At 47.6% G+C, this 21,210-nt stretch overlaps 2 protein-coding genes and 1 non-coding gene across 3 annotated transcripts; 2 read left to right on the forward strand and 1 right to left on the reverse strand.

The window, feature by feature from the left end:
- Nucleotides 1-9,192: 9,192 nt before the first annotated feature.
- On the forward strand, nucleotides 9,193-11,887 carry F4817DRAFT_364194 (kinase-like protein; the record flags this gene model as incomplete). The annotated part of the gene is made up of 2 exons (XM_049306724.1): nucleotides 9,193-9,382; nucleotides 9,466-11,887. The coding sequence occupies 2 exons, from the start codon at nucleotides 9,193-9,195 to the stop codon at nucleotides 11,697-11,699; spliced, it is 2,424 nt and encodes an 807-aa protein (XP_049160560.1). The 3' UTR covers nucleotides 11,700-11,887.
- Nucleotides 11,888-17,830: 5,943 nt separating this feature from the next.
- Nucleotides 17,831-17,935, forward strand: F4817DRAFT_t63. The gene has a single exon. It is a non-coding gene; the product is annotated as a tRNA-Ile (tRNA).
- A 1,407-nt stretch (nucleotides 17,936-19,342) lies between these two features.
- F4817DRAFT_357794 (Mss4-like protein) lies at nucleotides 19,343-20,822 on the reverse strand (the record flags this gene model as incomplete). Its single annotated transcript, XM_049305953.1, has 2 exons — nucleotides 19,343-19,390; nucleotides 19,677-20,822. The coding sequence occupies 2 exons, from the start codon at nucleotides 20,820-20,822 to the stop codon at nucleotides 19,343-19,345; spliced, it is 1,194 nt and encodes a 397-aa protein (XP_049160561.1).
- Between the last annotated feature and the right edge of the window lie 388 nt (nucleotides 20,823-21,210).

Here is a 21,210-nt window from a genome sequence, read left to right on the forward strand (position 1 = left end):
CGGTATATAAGCCGATAGGGCCATTGTAGTAGTGCCTTGGCTTGCTGCTTCAACCATACCAACAGTGAGTGGTGGCGCTATGTGGCTAGCCCTAAGACTGCAAGTGTAGATGCATCTAAAATCTAGCGTCCAGGTTGGCTTGTTAATATCGGGACAAGGGAAACCGGCTTCCGTGGTAACCTCTGAGAACGCATAGAGAGTAGATGAACTTGACTTGACTTACATGGGATAAGGGATCCTAACGTATGCCGGAAACTGACAATGGGGGTATACGTATGGTGCTATCCTAACCGTTCATAACGGCCCCTTTGTATAAGGACTGTATACGGTAAAGAAGAACTAGAGGCATATTCTGAGATGCATGGAATTGCCATAGGCTGTCTGGTATCAAGTTCATGATGACCCGAAGCCTTGTGAATGGATAGGAAGACTTAAAACTGTTAAGCTCACCGCCCATGAGTACAGTTCTAAGGTATTGCCACAATAGCCCTACCCGTCATACTCCAGCAAAGCCGGCTCTATACTGTTTGGTTGGACTTTAAGAGCTCCATGCAGAAGCCTTATTGATGGTCTTCTTACGCATGATAGCCAAGATATCCTTTTCCATGTATAATAGGGGTCTTAACATACATGTATGTATACATTAGAGTAGTATACATAGCAGTCTCCAATACGAGTTGACGCAGTTTATAGTAACTAAATGATCATGTAGAGTCGATCGTCCTTAGGCTATTGAATGTGTACCCCTAGAGATGAAAACTGACCGCTTGCTCGCTCGCTTAAACTTTCATAGCGTTTTGTGGCAAGTACCACAAAGTTTCAGACGAGTGTAGCTTGGGGAACCGAGATTGTATTTATCTCATGGTGATCCTTATGGCTTACAGAGAGGAAGATAGTTATCGTTGTCAGTAGTGTTTGTCTCCGTATCATGAATTTTTACGTAGTCCTCAACGAGTTATCGTATATGTCGTTTATTTCGGGCGAACTCGAAAGTTGGACCATCGTTACAGTGTACGACAGCGCCTATTCGTTGTTTCTCCATAAGCTTCTTTGAACTCTAGCCTCGCGTTTTGAATAAAAGGAGACCGACCTAATCCATCTCAATCTAACCCGTAGATACCATAGTGTAGGGCGTAATAGAAACATGTAAAGCTAAAATCGGATGCTGTACCCTGGGCATTTTAACGAATTCTACTATGGTGCGACTTAGTTTGATCAACTAGGCGTATTGACTTCCTAAAATTGCAGTTCGCGCAGGTATGGACGCCTCATTTGGACATATAAGGATTGTAAGGAGGATTTCCCTTGTAAGAATTAGTGTCACTTTGGTTACGACTAAGTCTAGAGATAGAAACTGCACGATTCTTAAAAAGTAAACTGCTTTTCCGGGCTACCCGAAACACCCCCGGTGGAAGCTAGAGACCGTGTTGCGCCGTACTCGGGCGTCGAAACTACGTTTGACGTATATGTAAGCCCGTCCTTGGCTCCGTCGTCAGCGGCAGCGGGTGTATCACTCTCCTGCCGTCATGATGACACGATAGAGTATGCCGATCGGGGCAATGGCTTTCAAAGTGAAGCGAGATTTAGGTCTTACGTCTATACTTCTTCCGTTTCGGGATTGGTATCAACACGTTACAGTACGCGGTCAATCAGGGATAGAAACAATTGAGAACGCGAATGTGTTTAAGGCTTCGTTTCCTAGAGAGTGGATATCAATGACACGTCAACCCGGTCGCAGAAACCAGCTTGAAGCTTGGCAACATTCCTCGAGCCGTCGATTCGCAGGCAATGTCTATGTTTGACCTTTGGTACCAGTAACATAGGCAAACTCGATCAAAAGGACGCGCGGTAAGGTATGCGAGACACAATCGTCGCCTTTTGAACTTGAGGCACGTTGCACATCTCCTTGGCAAGAAACGCAAAACGCAACTGTCTAGACAAGCGGCCACCTGCGAAACCCGCCAGTTTCGGGCGAGACGCAAGTAACTGCGGACGCTCGCCTCGTCTGGAAGCATATGTGCATTGCTTAATTTGCAACACCGCACTGTCCTCCCAGAGATCCTCTCAGCTGATGTGCATAATTGTCGCACATCCCCGGAACCCCTTTTTGCCTGCAAGGTGCGTGCATCGGAAGGTAGTTAAGTTTAAGTAGGGAATGTGTCTTTGCATTCCGGTACGCAGCCCGACCGAAGCCACTCTGGCCCCGTACACGAATCTCCGGGCTGGACCGGTAATGATGGCTGCCCCCTTATACATAAGGAGGGAAGGGGGATCCCAGGTAGCCAATTTGACTGCTTTCGCCCGTCAGCGATGCCAAGGACACGATCCCTTTCTTAGAGGACGCCAAGTATGGTCGGACCGAGCTTGTAGCCAGTCCTTTTAGATACCAAGAGATTTGATCTACCACAATCGACTTGGCAGGGACGGCAGTGGGACTTTACGAGTCACGCAGCCGACAGCAAGGCACGTCGGACTCATTGGCAGCCTTCATAACCGGCAGCCGTCGCCATCCTTGAAAAGGAGGCCGTTGGATATGATACCTGGGACGGCTATGTAGTCTGCGGTACTTCCCGAGCACGTTGGTACCTGTTCTACTGTCATCTTGTACGATGTACATAAACAGAAACAAAACGTGCTGGAACGCGGTCTAGAAGTGTTAGCATGAGGTATTTTTACAACTTGCATGTTTCAGCAAGCAAGCTGATATACGTAGAGCGGCCGCGTGGGATAAAGTAAGCAGCGGTACAAGCATGTCTTACACGCACGTCTCGTCGACCTGCTAGAAATTGTGTACGAAGGCGTTGGAAAAGGGTGTCGAAAAGATGGGTGTCTCTAGGATACTAACAAGACGGGATGAAGCGTTGAGCAGGGGTAATTGTCATGCACTACTCTTAGTACCCGTCTTGGCTCGTGATGAACATCATGGTCTGTGCCGTCGATGGGGGCTAATCTCGCGAGCCTGCCTTCACAACCAAAACAAGCTTCCTGCAAATGACGAATAACTGGGGACTCCCTTGACCCCGAAGAAGGTAAGACAGCACATGACGGTGAGCACATTCACAAGGGGGTTTCGCTCGCTGACGTGGGGAAAACCTGGAGGCGGAGAGATTCTCACCAATGATGTTGACTTATGTTAGCTTAGTTAGATGTTTTGCTGATACATAGTCTTGCCCCAACACCTGCTCGTCATGATTCCTGCAGACTGGGAAGATTTCTTGCACGAGACGAGTTACTACATACGTGCGTTCCCTGTACATAGGCGAGATTGGAATTTCTAGTTGGATTTTGTTGGTACACCCAAAAACTTATGCGTTCCGCTGGCTGGCCGAGATGGTTTAATCACTAAAAAGCTTATTCACCGCCACTTCTGCAATAGTTTGCTGAAGCTGACAACGACGGTAGGCTGTGAGGCTTTTCTTAGTTGAGCATGGATTGAGACGCCACGTTTGGAGGTTCTCATTAACAAGGGCGGCCACCCAGAGATCACGAACTGCCCGGTTACAATTATAGTAGCAGTTCGGGCTGCGCTGGCTGGCTGGCTGGTTACGGTTCTCATGGTTGTCATCATTTCAATGTCATCGACGGTAACCGAGTTGCTAGACGCTACTTGATTGCCTCGCCCAAGAAAATCCAACACTGGTTCCTTTTATCCCGATACGTACCCCATGGGTAACCATGTCGATACGTGGCCGAGGCTACGGAATAAATCCCTCAAAGTAATTTGGACCAGCCCCTTTTACTAATGAGGACTAGAGACCTTCCCGTTAATGGGGATGGGACATGGAAAGACGAGGCGCCAGGTCTTGATCTCGCTAATTCAATTTCTTGCGACTCTAGCTTTGGTAGTCAGCCAAGCCGAAGCGAAACAAAAAGAGACAATTCTGTTCATACACAGAGAGAGAATGACTTGCCGATCTTGTGTTCAGCCAAGAGCCTCAGAAGGCTGACTGCTTCGCCAAGCGTAAGAATTGCCATACACTAGGCCTCTCACAAATAACACAAATTAGAATGGCCTAGCCCAATTCTCTTGGCCCTTTATTTTTAATATTTAGATAGAAGACAAGATCTCAAAACAAAGTAATCATGGTTTACTATTCATCGCAGTGGGAGGACAGTAGAGCCAAGACGGCTCGACACATTTCAACCATATTGTGTATTTTCGCATCGAATTGACACCAACTAATGCAGGAGGGTAATGCAATTGCTCAGGTCACGAGAGGTGAAGATTCTGATCCGCAGAGGGTCCCCCGATTCGTTACTACATACTATGTAGTAGGTACCACGCGTAACGAAGCTGCACAAGTCTGCTCTTTTGGGACGACTGCAGAAGCACTTGAGGTCAAACGGCCCAATCATCGGCCTTAGTTGCGTGGGGGGAAATACAACGCTTCCATCCAGTAGACTACTTAAGGGCAAGGTTGAGAAATACCTAGCCCTGTTAGATGATTAGCGGATTGCCTTATTCGACTAAACCGGCTTTGTTACGAATGTAACAACATAAGTAATAGGATTTGAGATGCCTGCCGCCTTTCGTGCCAGTTGGGTTTGAACTGGCGCCGGCTTCAAGCGCTAGAGGCGTGGCTGCTATCGTGTCGGATGGGATATGGAATAGAGTTGGGCTCGTGGGAATGCACGATATGATTGAAGGAGATTGAAGCATAACGCCGTTCCGAGATGCTTCTCGGTTGACGGGCAATCGAGTCTTGGCCGCCACTGTGAAGGCGCCTGCGTGGCATTCAGCCGGCGTCGTGCTGGCTAGGCGATGATGCTAGGCGAAAATCTCGACCGAAGCCTATTTCTTCATTCGGTCTACTATATATATAACCTTGATCATTTCAGCTTGGCCTGCCTCAAAATCGGGAATGAGCCAAGGTAGATGTTCTCACTAACGATGACTACCAAGAAATAGCGAGGTCGATAGTTACCACTTAGAAGACTGAGACATTTGACGACAGTAGCCAATCATAGCGTCTAGACCATCACACGGTTTAGATAGGGATTTATATTGTCTCCGTATACTGATATTTTTAAACGGCGTCTGTGGTCGGGTATTCTAGCCAAGTATAGAAACATGAAAGGCCAAAAAAAAAAAAAAAATTTTTTTTATCATGATCTTACTCCCTCCTGTCGTCATCGCGCTCTCCGTCAATAAACGAGGAGCGCGCAGGAAGCCCGGAAGAAGCCCGCTACTGTCGGTAGTTGATGAGACACCCAAGCATTTGTGGCGAATGATATGGTATGCTAGATAATGGCTAGTTTAGATAATGGCTGGCAAATCTAGTTGGTGCCCTGCCGCCCGTGGCTTGGATGATAGGTTAATACCATTCTGTTGGAGTTTAAACTGGGAATCGAGATAGAAACTATGACTAGATGTCGCGAGCGCTGCAGTGATGTCCAATTCAAGGGTCTGGTAAGGCATGTCGTCCATCTACATCGTTTTGGGTAGATCTAGAGATCCTCCAGTGGGCATCAAAACCCGCCTAGGAAAAGACCCGGTAAGGTGGGCAAATCACGAAAGGGGGCGGAAATGCGGCGCCGCGCAACCAGACGACGACACATACCGCAGCCGCGCTCGGAGCGTCTCGGAATGATCACATCTTCTTGATAAGCCTCGTTGGGTACGCAATGGACCGAAGACCGTAATAGAGACAACTGTCAAGACCGAAACGTTTGGAAAGGCAGGATCCAAGAATATCTCCCTAGATACATCTGCCAATGCTCGGCGCATCAACCAATGAGCAACAACGATGATCGCTTGGCCTTGGCGGCTCTATCGACATAGATTCATCGGGACAATCTTAGGTTAATACCGATACCTAGATTCATAGCACGAACTCGAGTGTTCCGGTCGAGCGAAACTCATATCCCATCGGCTATCGCACCAGTCAGTTACCTTGCGACGATGAGCTATGTGGCTATCGCTGATCAGTAACTTTTGGAACAGTAGATAAACTGGCTTCATAGATCATCATCTACATAGGTGTTCACACCTGATATGACGCATGTAGGATCGGGCGTTGAAGAGACTGGCTCGTGTCACCATTCCAACGATGGATGTTTATCCTCGTTACACAAGAAAACCTTCAGCGAATAAGCTGGACTCTTCGTAATTGCATCTGGCTATTATTTCTACGCTGCTGAAGGGTTCAGGGGCGTCTGAAGCTTGAACACTTACATCATCTCGATCGAAACTCGCAACTTAGTCGACAATCATGATTCCTTGCGAATGCTTCTGGCGTCTAGTGTCAAAAACCGCTTCTATTATTATTAGCGCACGCTTCCTTCTTCTAATGGCGGATGTAAAAACCACCGGCTCTTGGCGGGCGTGAGACGTAGGGTAGTGGCTGGGTCGGACGCGCGACGCCAAGGCCTTGGTCTGAACCAGCAAATAGATGAAGGCTTCTTGGTATTGCCAATTGTTTTTGCTTCCGAACATAACTGAGGACCGAATTACACAGCCAAGAAATTCACCAACGGCAATCACTTTTCGAGTCTTCTGTTAATCTCTTCTGGCCAATTCGCAAAATATGTAACTAGCACAAAAAAAAAACGTATCCTTGGCAGGGAATGGAAGTACTGGTAACTGCGAAGAGGGGAAATTCGTCTTGGCTTCATATCTTCTAGAACAGATGTCGAAGAAGATGGGTACACGAGATCTACCCATATGCCTACGATTTTCGCTGCAGTGTCCTTTGGTAAATACCTGTCACGTTGCTACTAGATAACTTGGAAAACATCGGTCATCTGGGGATGATAATGGAACCGGAGAACGTCATATCTGTATACCATTACTATCTTGCTTCGTGATTTACACTAGACCCTTAAGACGTTCCAATCGGGTTTCACTCTTGACCAATGCTATTCGTTCCTATTACTTTTACAGAATTGTAATCGAGCATAAAGTTATGAAGACATTTCGACTCTTCGGTGATTGATGTGGGAATAGCGCCCCTGGTTTACCCACTTCCACTTACACGATAGGGACACCCACTCTGAGCTGGGGTCTCCAAGGACCCAAGAAACAGCTAGAGTTAATTCTTTGATTAAATGGTACATTAGAGCCTTTTCAAAGTAACGAATAATACTGTGGTAAAATACAAGCTATGAAGTGTCTCCCTCCACATTATCCCCGTTTCGCCGCAGTGGTGTCCCTAGGAAGTATACGATACCCGTTATGGTACCTCCTGCTCCCACCACGGTTTGATTACATGTATTACGACACTAGGCGTGCTTGACGTGAGTTATGCTGAACTACTAGTCGATATCGTAATCTCACGTTCTCCATTCTGACCCATCGATCTATACATAGTACTAAGGTACTAGATTGTAGATGGTGTATGTACATACATAGTAGACGATGGTCGACTTTGCCAAGGCACGCATGGATTTTGCCGCGCAATTACTGCGCACACATGTCCTACTCAACTCAGGCTCTCAAGGGAGCCAGAGCCATATTTCGACACAAAGCACTATGTATGATGCCGCTGAAGCAATGTATGCCAAGTGCTTTGAAAGTCCGAGACTCAAAATTGAAGCAGTACTAGTATCTTAGATCACCCCTGGGAATTGGGGGCTTTTGAGTCTTTTTCTGTCCTCCTCACTCCTGGGATTTTTAAGTTACAACTTAAGTCGACATTTCTTCTCCCCACGCCGCCGTGCTACCCACTGCTCCCACTGCTCCCACTTACAGCCATTTATTTTATACACTCATAACATATTCTCTAGTACAACCACCCCAACTTCAAACCTACCTAAGTTTGATCCTGGCCGGGCCACACATCAACCTTCCTGCAGGCGGCTTCCTCTAGCCCCGTCTCCGCAGGGTCCTCTGCAGCTAGCTAGTATAGGTCATCTTTACTCTCTTGTACTGGTGTACTATACTACCTTGATTACACCTACAGACGCCTTTCGTACTTCGCACTTTGCTGCGAGCTAGGGTACCGTAGTAGTGGGTTGCTCGCATGCACATTACGACTTGGGCCAAAGATCAACAAAGTGCCCACAAGCTTCGACTTACATACAGACTATAACGCTCACTACCATGTCAAGAATTCAGCCCCTAACCTAACTCTGCAATTGCTATTATAATACCGGCTTGCATCCCCTCCCGAATCTTTCCTTGCCTTCCTCTTCATCGCTGTTTGCCTTGGCATTCAGGGAACGTAGATCTCTGGACCCTATTATAATACTTCCGCGGTGTGTGCAACCCACGACATTGCAGCATACTACATTTATTATTAAACCATAACCACCACCCACCTACCCGTCGAACACCTGCATCGAACATTCGAAGAAGGACACAGCCAAGCCACATTTCTAGGACCCTTTTGTCTTTGCGTTCTTAGTTTTACCTCGGACTTCTTCCATGTACGAGACTTGACGACTACATCTCCGAAAACGACAAGGATCGGCTGCTGTTTCTGCCGTCCCGTCGAGGTTACCACAACTATACTAGACCGGTATTGTTCAGCCGCCTTTAGGACTTAAGGACTTAAGGGAGAAGAAAATATCGAATGCGCTTTTCTTCACCAACCAGCAACAACAAAGAACGTCATCGGAAACCCGAATCGACCGAGTTACTTCTCCGACTACCGACTACCGATTACCGAGGGTTCTCCATAGTGAGAAGTGATCCTTTAGTCTGAACTTGCCTAAGCCGCTAGTCGAGTCCTTTTGGCTTGACCTTGATAGAAGAATAAAATAAAAAAGGCTACCTGGGCTAGGATATGGGCTGGTGTGCCTGGCCGGATCAGTCTACCTTTTCGGATAGGAATCCAAGATTTTACAGATTTTACGGCCCTTCTAAGTCTAAGTTTGAAGCAGCGCGGAAAATAACGCTTCAAAAGTTCGAATCACGGCCGAAGTCCCGCCATACCTCCCAACCAACTTTGTCAGCTGCTTCCACTTAATCTGCGACCCTCCGACCATTTACAGCCAGCCGTTATAGGTCATTAACAGTCATCATTATCCCACCGATTCTGACCCCCGCTAAGGCTTTTCCCACCTAAGCTAAGCCCATTCCCTCCAGCTCCTGACTCTTTGACCTGGCACCTGGCACCTGGCAAAGTAAGCCTAGCGTCGCCCTGAGACTAGCGCCCTGTCATAATTACACCTAAGAGGTATTTGTTGTACTAGCATTGTACTAAAAGTGTATAACTGGATCGGTACGAAAGTACCAACCAATTTATAACAATGGCAGCCCCACAAACCCAAACCAAGACCCTGTCCCCGGCGATGTCATCGCTGTTGCCCTCCGATAACTCGCATTCACCCGCTTCAAGCCAGTCGTTGCGTCTCTCTTCCTTTGACACCGCAATAACAGCAGGTGACGCTGCAACTTTTGTTACTCGCATTTCGTCATCTGCATCAACAACTCCTTTAGGTATATTCAGCCTCCCCAACCCACTCTTTCTAAAATCCCGACCTTCAAAGAAATTTATAATTAACTAACTTTTAAACCTACAGACATCTCTCCGTCACCCTCTATTATTTCTCTCAACACTACAAATACTTCTACCTCTACTTCCGCCTGTTCTAATAACAGTCAGACTCCAATTGAGTCGTTGGGGCGTTATCCTCTAGACCTCACAGGTCCAATCCCCGAGGAGCACGACGAGGAAACCGAAGAGACCGGTAGTGAATCTTTCTCTAACGAACCCGCTACACCAGTTAGCGGGAGACAATCACGGGATTTTCGCTATTGCGAACAGAACGATACTTACCTGCGTCGCGACTCTATTACTAATGGTCTCGCTGCTTCTGCATCAGGTGTTCAAGAGCATTCCGATGTTTCCCTCACTGCTGTAAATAAAGACGTCACGAACCCGGCTCTTTTATTCTCTCCTTCAATTGCTACCCTTCCTCTACCATCGCAAGTTGCTCTATTGTCGCCTACGTCTATCGCACCAGTGGTTTCTCACGAACCATTAAATAGACCATTTTCGACACAATCTGAATACAGCCGACCTAATTCAGATCGACGCTCATCAACAACTACAGCTCCAGTAAGATTTATTGCGCGACGTTCCTCGTCTGCGCTATCTAAGATGGCGTCAATTTTTAAGCGCAACAGTTACCACGTGGGGGACAGTAGTGTAACAACGGAATTTAGAGAACCCAATTACAATGGAGAGACATCTGATTCTACTCTCGCCTCTACCAATAGGGTAACCCCAAATGCAAGCCGCCGTCGCTTCTCTTATCACCGTTCAGTCGCATCGACAAGATCTAACACCCCACCGTCACCTGCCTCTCCTTCAGATTCGCTCCCCAATTCACATGAAAAGTCCAATAACGCGTCTATACCTACGTCGCGCGACTTTTTAGAAAACAACTCTAAGAAAGCCAGAGCAAACACCGGCCTTTCTATTCGCAATAGAGTAGTAGGGTTTGCATCGACTAAGACTCATTCACACCGACGAACAAAGAGTCTAGAACGAAAGAAGAAGAACGAGGAGGAACTAACAAGACAGCCATGGGCAATTCCTCCGGACGCCGGTACTGGCATGAAGGCCAGGAGACTAAGTCTCAGTCTTCCCGACGACTTCACGGTTGATGTTGCGGATCTCACAAAAGAGTTCGAATACCAGCACAAATTCCTAGGTCGCCACGGAAAGCACTTAGGTAAAGGCGCAACATCAAAAGTTACTCTTATGGTCCGCAAGGGTAATCCTGGTGAACTGTACGCTGTTAAGGAATTCCGCTCCAAGAGCTCGTCGGAAACTACCGAGGAGTACGAGAAGAAGATAAAATCCGAGTATAGCATCGCAAAGAGTTTACACCATCCAAACATTGTCGAGACTGTTCGCTTGTGTACTGACCATGGACGTTGGAATCATGTAATGGAGTACTGTTCCGAAGGCGACCTTTTCGGCCTGGTTTCGAAGAAGTATCTCCGAGAAGAGTCTCGCGAGATTGACCGCATATGCTTGTTCAAGCAGCTCTGCCAAGGAATCAACTATTTGCATTCGAATGGCATCGCCCACCGGGATATCAAACTGGAGAATCTATTGATCACCAAAGATAGCAAGCTAAAGATAACGGATTTTGGTGTTTCTGAAGTCTTCTCCGGTATACATCCTGGTCTGCGGGAAGCCGGTGGCCAGTGCGGTGTGGGTATGGGTGACATACGTCTCTGCAAACCTGGTATCTGCGGCAGTCTCCCATACATAGCCCCCGAAGTCCTTAGTAAGGATGTTGACTATGATCCCCGCGCCTTGGATGTTTGGAGTTCGGCTATTGTCATGCTGTACCTTGTCTTCAATGCCAACTTGTGGGAGAAAGCGCAGGCAGGCTTGACATCCCCAAGTCAAAAAACGTATAACGAACTCAATAATGGTTGGACAAAGATCAATGCCAAGAAAGAAGCGAACCCTAGTGCGATCGGCGATGATACCTATCCCAAAGTTGCTGCGTTTGAGGTATGCGTCAAACCGGCACCTCTTCGACGTCTGCTATTGAAGATGCTCAATCCCAACCCGAAGAAGCGCATCACGATGAGCGAAGTTATGTCGAATAGGTGGATGAAGAACGTCGAGTGCTGCCAGCTGGAGAGCTACGAAGATCCCACCAAGTTTATTGATGCCTCCAAGAAAGACTGGATGAAGTCGGGTGCAAACAAGATCTTCTGCCACAACCATTTACCTCCTATGAGTACGGGACACGGCCTACCTCCGATGCCTGGCAAACCCGGCTACTAAGGAGAGACTTTTCTTTCTTCTCTTCGTTGCATAAACTTTAGGTTACGATTTGTGTTGATATGGCGGCGTTCTACGAATATATCCCGGGAGATTAGGGAGCAGGCGACAAGGGATTTTGTCGCAGTGGTCTGCATTTTTTCTAAACGCGGTCATGGATGATATAAAGTATTGGTGCCAACACCGTACATACTGAATTCCTTTCTTTGATCATGTTTTTTTGCGTCGTCATTTGAGCGGCTGAACATAGCACTCGCGGTTACCAGCATAAGCATTGAGGGGAGGTGGTATCACAGTTGAACCCCAAAAATTGCACGAGCGGGCAGGGATCTCACGAGGCAGAATTCTGACCTTTCCAGTATCAGATTACATTATCCTAATGATAGAAATCGACCTTTGCATGGTCCTACCTGAAAGGGCTAATATGGGGTTGGTCGTCCCTCTCGATAGAAGCTTCGTCATACTGCGAAATTACCCGCAGGAAGCCAGAATAGAATACGTTAAAGCAAATATTTAGTACATGCAAAGTGATATTATCGTGTCTCGTATATTACAGAATGTCTGAAGTTGGACCCGACGCAATGGTAAACCACTGGCGTGGTGCAACTCGCAGCTAAGTGTATCAACTTATCAAGACACTCACTGCAGGCGAGGACCAAAGAATGTAGCACACACATATTGCTTTTTCTCCACAAAATGTAAGTATCCAACGTTGCTGGCCAAGCACGGGAACACAGATCGTTATGTGTTACTCCAGAACACCACTATCAAAAACGGTGCCGCGCCGTGGCGTTGAGTAGAAAAGTCTTGAACTGACGACGGGTTTAATCGTACGTAAGTCTAATCTCTTGTCTATGTAATTACATTCATCCCCTGATCGGTTTAAGCATCAGGTTCGTCGCGCCGTTTGAAGAAAATAGAAAATGCGTGATGGTCCGATATCATGATTTGCGAAAGTGAGGATCTTAGATTTGCCTTTAGATCTTGTGAGATTTACACAGGTACCGTCGAAGCTTCCAAGTTGCATGCATGCATTGGATGCAATTGAATCCATTAATGGTAAGTATACTTGTACTTTCCTACTTACAAAGCTAAACCACTTACATAACCCTAGCTCGTCGGCGTCGGCGTCTCGCGCTGATCGAGTGACCGTACATAAATCAGCTAGGACGCGCTAAACAAGCGTTTTGTTCAAATCTTACCTGAAGCTAGCGTTTAGTCGCGAGTCCTCGTTATTCCCGGGCGTACGGAATTTCCAATGAACAACTTTGCTGGCCCGTGGTTCGTTCGCGGCCAATGAATCGTCTCTCGCCTAGCGCTCAACTGGGTTCGCCCTTCAAATTGTCTAGCGTAGCAGCCAAGCACAAATAAGCCTTTTCGCAAATGCAAATGCAGAACCTGCATGGTGCGTCTGCTAAAATGGCTCCCTGCCCTACTTATGGTTCTATCTTGGGTACTATCTTTCGCATTAATCTAACAGCAGGTACAGTAGGTACAGTACATAGGTATATATGGATACTTCCATACATGTAAGTATCCATAATGTACGTCTTGACAGGTACCTAGGTATCTAGTGTACATACATAAATTGTGTACTACGTCAATTTATGCATGTGCTACCGTACTATGAAAGACCTGGACCCCCGGCGCTCAAAGTTGGCCAATCGCATCCTCCGCTTTAGCATGTTATCTATCCGGAAGCGGTAATCCACTTTCCAGAACCCAGACAGAAGCAGGGAAGGGGAAAGCGCTGGGAACTGTGTGCTACCACGTGTGGGGGAGACCTTCTTTGCTCCTTTTTTCGGACACACGTTCTTCGCTTTGCCTGCCGACGCGCGAAAAAAAGTTGATATGAATAATGGCAATTGCAGTAATATCGCCGAAACCTCGACTGCCTATTACGGAGATAAATGAATAGTGGATGAAGTTAGCGAATGACTCGTCCGAGAAGACGTAGACGGTCGAAGCCATACATATCAACTACACTCATACACGTGTAGTTAGTGGACCTTTTCTCCCCCGTCACTCTCGGTACCGACCCCGGCTAACAACTCACGTGTAGAACTACTAGGCTTCAGGACTTTAGCCTTTGAGGGCTTCAGAAGCTAAACTAACGTGAATGGCTAAATCATCCCTTTTCCGCGCTTGTTGCCGCTTTTGCCGCATCGCCGGGCATTCCTCCCTCGCTGCGGTTGGCGAGGGGGTGTTCCCTGGCCCGTGTGATTCGTGCCCGCCGTGACGATGGGATTTCTCATACATCTGCGAGCTCAAGGCGGCCGGTGTGAATGGAGGGGGGGGTGATACGGAGTGATGAGATGGGTGCAGCTTACCTGCCCGGGTTTCGATTAAGCAAAAATCGGCGATCCGTCATCTGAAATTCCAGACTTACTACGTATATACCTGTCGCTTTCTATGTATACGTCCATACATACACATCTATCTCATCTCATCTTATGCCATCGCGATTTCATTTACACCTGCGCGCGCGCGCGCGCACTGGGTGAGATCCCGCCAGGGTATCATCACCAGAAAATTATCAGATCCCGTCGAGTAGGACCGCGGCTTTACTCCCCTTTGGCGGGTGATGATCATACATACATAGATACAACCTCGACACGGTTGGATTTCAATTGCATTGCTTCTACTTTACGTGGGGGACTTTGAGTAGTTGGGGGCATTTCCCGGTACTCTGCTCCGGCTTTCCAAACCCGAACGAGCATCGGCTTATTACTAGTATATCTAATTTTTCTGCTGGGCCTCGGCTCTACTGCTACTGCTACTACGGTACCTAAGGTATTGTTGGTTTAGCAGTTGAAACAAGTGCATGGATAGCTTACGGGGCGAGAGACGCGTGCAGCGAAAGGTGCGCTATGTATTCCGTAAGTATGAACCGGTCGTCTCCCATCGGCCAGAATAGCCTTTCTAGTGGGTATCTACAGTCACACGCACGCGCTTTCTGACGAGGTACGTAGGGACCCGTACATACGTGGTGTACTGCAAGTCGAGATATCCCTCTACGCATACGCAGTGTCAATCCTAAGTGTCAATCGCGCATAGTTTTAATATGGTACCCTATAGTACGAAAGCTATACGGAAAAGGACGTCTTTTACAACAGGGCGACGTCATTGAGATGGGAATAATGCCTAGACAAGGTTCTACCGGCTTGTCAGGTCCCCTTCCCTCCAAGTCCCCTGCCCAGCCTGCAAGACGAGCGCTGGCGAGATGTCGGGCGCCTTGGCAACGATACGCCAAGCGAGCCGCATCTTGAGGAGGAAGTGGGCGAGAGATAGATTTCGGACTACATATATAGATCGCATTACCTAACCTGTGTACTGCGAACACGGCACGGGCTACAACGACAGCAGATCATGAGATGAGCGCCGGTGTTAGGAAAGGTCCTACCTACTACTAAGCCTATACCCATAATACTGTGGATTCTCGCCCTTCGCTCTGCTTTGCCGCGCGATTTCATCTTAGATGGATCAGATGAGCGTGAGATCTTCGGTCCCCAGCTAGACGTGGCAAAGGTTGGCCTGGCGTGAGCGAGTAAGAAACGGGTGACCGTAGTGAGTAATGTTGAGTGTGACTTATTTCCCGTGCTGTATGTAGTGTATATCGACGGTCTCGAAGCTAATGTCCCGCCAAAGTCTTGTATACTTCCTCGAGACTTTGCCGTCACAAATCCCTACCACGACGCCATATTACCCGAATTTACCTACTCTGTTACCTTAACCGGCGACGAGGCCTTTTTCTGATCCCCTATCTTACCGATTGAGTTATAATAATTAGGAACGATTGGACTGAGCTATAATAACCAAATAACCAAATAACCTTGAATTTTGCTCTCTCTCACACCCTTCTTCTTTCGGCGGAGGGATGGAAAGGATCTGGCGAGAGGGTGTCATGCGGTATGATGGACGTTGGGTGCGTGCTGGTGTCGGTGTGCCACAGGAAACAACGTCTTTTCTGTTTCGAGCTGGACGCATCGGGGCTTTGTTAGTTTACATACAGGGTCTCCTTTTTCCCACTCGTCTGGCCCGTCTCCGACGCACGAAAAAAAAAAATGCCATGCCATGTCACCTCTGCTCCCCCCCATGTATGTATATAGGGCTGCTACGGTGCCTCCACCTAGTTAGATAGATTGTACATGTCATATACATACGCATACCGTACATGCACGCGTGTATTTGCATTACGTCGTATGCACCGCCGTACATGGCCTGGCAGTCATATACCGGTAGCTATATAGTACCCAGCCATACATCAGAGACCACACACTACGTAGGTAGCAGTGCTCGTACCTGCCGCGTAACCTTGATGCCGCATGCGAAAAGCTTGTTCCATCTTGGCTATTTGTTCCGCAGCGTTGGACCAGTTTGCAGTCCTACCGTGGCATGCACTCGTCCCGGAACGGGGGGTCGATCTGCGGGCTGAAGGTCGAAGGGAAGCGTTCTAGTCCTACGGTGGGTTGGGAGCTGGGACTGCGGCTAGCGATGGCTTTTGCTGTCGTCGGCGATATAATATCAAATCGCATATCTGATTTGTCAAGGGCGCGGTAGATGAGAGGGAGGGAAGGGAGGGAAGGGAAAGGGAAAGAAAGGCGCAGGCATGTGATGCGTGGGGTGCGACACAGGTCGCGCTCTATTCCTTCTTAGAATCCCTTCGAAAACGCCACGGCGAGCGCGCTCGGCTGGGAGATGCCGATGTTGCGCAAGGACTTACATACAAGGAGCAGAAGGTGTTAGTGCTAGCCGGGACTTGTTGGGTTGGCAGGTGGGGAAAGTATCGGGATGGGTAGATAGATCTAGCCTAGAAGTATCTATCTATGTTGATGGGGGATGAGGTTATCGTGACCTCCTTGCATGATTATTATCGTCGCACAGACGAGGTGAGCGAGATGCTCGTGCGAGTTGCATGTGCCTGCCCCGTGGTGCCGACTTGACCCGGCGCTCGGGTGATGCCGGATTTCCGGAGCTGTGCCCGGTTCATCCCGGCTTAGGAGTGAGTTCCGGGACCTTCCGGGACTTTCCTCTTGAGACGGTGGCGGAGCGAAGGGGTTGGTTGATATCGGCGGGTATTCGCTTCCGGACGCGGTAGACGGCCGTATCATATATTCGGATAAGTGGCCCCTTTTTCCGGGTCTTAAGTCTTTCACGCCGGACGGAGCCGTTTTATTACTAAATTCTTATAAAGATTATCATTATGTTACGTCTCCTGTTACTCTTGGATATTGGGAGTATTTCGCAGTGCTTGTAGACTCCGGTGGGACTTAGACTATAGGTGATATAAATGGCCTAGTGTCAAGTCTTGTTTATTTCCTCTGCTCTTGTAAATATGTGTCAGTTATACTATAATTAATTCATGTAGTTGTAACTAGCTATATATCGGAATGTATATTTTCTATTCGTATAGTGTCAACTCGTATACCTATTCTCTACCCCTTTTAAAGGACTTGAGATTACCCCAGCCATAAAGCCTAGGCTACAAAAGTGTAAGGGGAAGGACATAATCACGAAAGTAGATCCGCAATTGCTTTTTTCTAGTCAGATTTCTCAAAATTGACAGTACTATTCTCTTGGAACTCATCGATAAAACTTTAAAATACTAACTATGGTAATTATAAGTCGTCTTTACTAGCTTTTTACATCCTCTTAAATTAAATCGCCAACCCCTTAAAAAGCATATATCTTAGTGAACTCCCGCGCAAATAGCGCTTGATCTATGAGAGTTGATCCTTGAGTGCTTAGCTGATGTTGACGAACCATTTAGTTGAAGCATAATGTACGATATGCCAGCAGCCGTGTCTAAGTAGAGACGACAAACGTAATGTACTCGGGTAAAAATATATACGTACTATATGCTACTACTGTCCATAGACCGATCACCCAAGACTGCCCACAGAAAGTAAAGGCGTAATGTCTCGAATTTTTTAGTTTACTTAAGTGTCTATCTAGCATAAACAATTCCTCTTGAAATTTTTGAACTAATCCCGGATGGTTTCGAGCGGACCGGAGTGGATCCGACCCATCTCACGAAGTCCGGCCGGTATACAAAAAGAAAAAATTTTCTTGCTCCCACCACTGTTTGTGCGCGACTTAATGCGCGTTACCGTCCCAAAAATTCATCCAAGTCTGGTCCCATAGCTCAGTTGGTTAGAGCGTCGTACTAATATCACCAATATCACCATTGGTCATATCTAGTAATGCGAAGGCCGGCGGTTCGAGCCCGCCTGGGACCATTCAGTTTCTTTTTGGTCTTCAAAGGAAATTCATTCTCAATAGAAGTATTTTTTAATGGATTTTTAATTGGAATTATTTTTGTGAGAAGCGTAAGGGCGTCTGTTCAACCTAGTCCTGCTCCCCATGCGAAGGTAAACAGATGGAATTGAGATAGCTCTCGTGTTATCTAGCAGTTTACCATTCCATAGTTCTTGTTTTCCCGTTTCATGGTGCCTATGTGCCTTGGCCTGGTCAATAGGAAGTTGTCGTACAGCATGAGGAGTATTTCAAATCGAAGGTCATATCAGTCGGTTACACTAACTGCGAGGCTTTAACCTTCTATTTAGCCTTACCAAGTGTCTTGGAAATGTCAAAGCAGTTTTTTAGTAGACGAAGAATGCTGCGAAAACTTGACTAGTCTCGTCGACTGCCTGGGCATCTGAGCTGGGCGTCTGATCTGAACTGATCTGGTTCGATAAAAGACGTTTTTACTTCTTTCAAGTTCGGAACGATATGAGCCCATTGTGAAAGGTAGGCATAATTAAGTTCTACTAGAAGCCATTAGAATTCTTCTAGTTGTCTACGAGAATTTTAAAAGTGACTTAGCGCTTAGAGATACTGGTGTTTCAATCTTAAAAATGCCATCCATATCCCACAAGAGTGTTGATCCAGTAAGAGTTCTAATGATGCTATCTAAAACGGATTGAACAACTTCTTTTAGACGACCTGTGAAGTATTAAGAGAGCACTTTCAACTAAGGGGCGTCATCGCGCTTTATAGTCATGGTAATACAAGCAAAATCAGGACGTCGACTTAGTTTCCGAGGGATTGCAATAAATGCCCGAGCCGACTTGGATAATGTTTCGGCGGTAATAATAAATATCATCAAGTTCGTAATGGGGCCAGTTCTACTTGATAAGTTCTGGCAGGACTGGCTAGTCAACTCCAAGGCTGCCAAACGATTGTCTCTGAAATCCGAAGTTGTCTAAGAGAAGCCGGTTGACTAAATTAGAGGTGATGCTAAAAGTAAGATTGCTCCATTCCAGTAGATCTACGTGGTATACAGTAACTATTACACCAAAGGTGGAAGAGGTTCGTAAAATATTACACGTTCGCCGAGCTATGCTGAAATCCGGAACCATGTATAATCGGGTATCTAGGTTTAGATTTAGTCTATCTTAGGTAGCTGATAATTCAGGGGGACTTATATTAATACTATGGTGAATACTACCTTGACGAGCGGTCAATAGAGCTATGAGTTGTGCGCGCGACTCACCGTTGGCCATCACGGTGGCTAACAAACCCCCTTAATGAAATACTCTGTATCGTTCTCTCGAGGTACATTATGTTATATTTCAAATCTCTTTTCAACCTATAAAGGTCAGGGACTCGGTAATATTAACTGACAAAGGGTGTTAGCTGTCCGTTCAAGCGTAGGGGCCGTGTCTACTCTTGAGGGAATTGACATATCTTTCCTTCAAGACGTTGAAGCATCATGTACTTAGGTAGTTATATAACTTCTAATTAATATGCTAACTAGACCATGGTCTCGCGTAAGCATAGTTTGCTTGATAACAATGAATGGGCAATTTGTTAGTTAACTCGTTACATCAACTTCATATTATACACAAACCAAACCCCTACTCAAAGTCCTTACCCCTTTCTTCAACTACCTACCATCCCATCTTCCTCATCTCACCCCCTTAACCCCTCCGCCAACGTCCTTACCACGCTCCTCCCCCATCTCGCCACCCCTCCAACCCTTCCATTTTCAGCATCCTCCTGAAAACTCACCCTCCCACGCCACCAATCCGACCAGCTCTCCGCCCGCGCTCCCTCATCCGCACCGAGTAACCCAACACTCACGTCGATCAGATCGGGACGCCAGCGATCGTGCCAGAAGACAGAGGCACCGCAGCGCCGGCAAAACTCGCGGAAGACGCCGGGCGAGCTTTCGTAGGTGCGGAGAGGAGAATAGGCTTGCTGGAGGGCGGGGAAGTCGAGGGGGAGGGCGTCGGAGGAAGATGGTGATGGTGATAAGGATGAGGAGGGAGAAGAAGAAGCAGGCGGCAGAAAGAAAATATTACTCCGCGGCACAAACGCCCACGTCTGGATTTCAAACCCAGCAGCTAGTCGGCAAGACCGGCAGGCGCATGTGCCGGCCATATACCTAGTCAGGTCCGTACTATCCTTACTCTGCGGGCGCAGCCACCATTTCTCATCGCGCGGGTTATCGCGGGCCTCGCGCGGCGACGTCGCGGCTGGAACTATAAGGTCCGAGAACCCGGACCACGGGAGCCGGCTCGAGGCGTCGGGGCGTGTAATATAGAAGCGGACCGTTTTGCAGTGGCAGTGCGCTTCGAGTATATCCTTGCCATCCCCGCCTCTGTCGTCGGTTATCTGGCTCTTTTTAGGCGACTCGGTTCCCTCGACGAGTTTGATGAAAGGGGATAGACCGCCGTCTTTAGTGCTGTCGGTATTGATATGTCTGGTATATCTCAGGAGCGGATCTTCTTTCTCATCGTCTACTTCTGCTAATTCGTCGTCGGCGCCAACTCGTTCGATGATGGTACCGGTAGTTACCTTCCAAGACTGATCGCTTTTCTCGCCGCTAACGGCAGAGTTCCGGAATACATGGCAGCCACAGGTATTACAGAAATATCGCCGGGGAGTAGTGGCAGAGGGCTGCGCAGACTCGTCCGGATATGCGACGAGGCCGTTTAGGGATGGCGGCACCTGGATAGGCGCATATGATACGCACAGTAGACCGGAACTATGGCGGCAGTCGTAGCAGTGGCATAGGTCAACACCCAAAGGGCCGGATGTCGACTCATTGGTGTGCAATACTACCGTCTGCTTTGCAGCACCGCAGAGGCAAGAGATTACGACTTCGACATTACGCGACATCGAGAGTAAAGAGCTGACTTTACTTTATATATTAATGTTGACTTTATCGAGGGAAGTTTGAAGTCAAGCTGTTATGGGTGCTCCCCCGCACCTTTATAAACCTGATGAGCGATAGTCGGAGCTTGCCTCACGTATATCTAAATGTCTAGACGGAGCCTGCTGGAATTGGAACCATCATGCTACTCGTCTATACGTTAGTATAGCGGAATTACGGCCCGTCAAAGCAAGGTATCGTAGTTGGAGGTTGGAGATACGATAACCCACCCGTTATGGACGACGACGCTCGTCCTCACACTACGGAGAGAATACGACAGTCATCTGATGGACAGCACATAGGGACATATCAAAATCTTCAAATTAAAGGAAATAGGCTGCGATCAGCAGGTAT

This window comes from Daldinia loculata (genome assembly GCF_022478755.1).
Source record: "Daldinia loculata strain CBS 113971 unplaced genomic scaffold F4817scaffold_15, whole genome shotgun sequence".
Lineage (NCBI taxonomy): Eukaryota > Fungi > Ascomycota > Sordariomycetes > Xylariales > Hypoxylaceae > Daldinia > Daldinia loculata.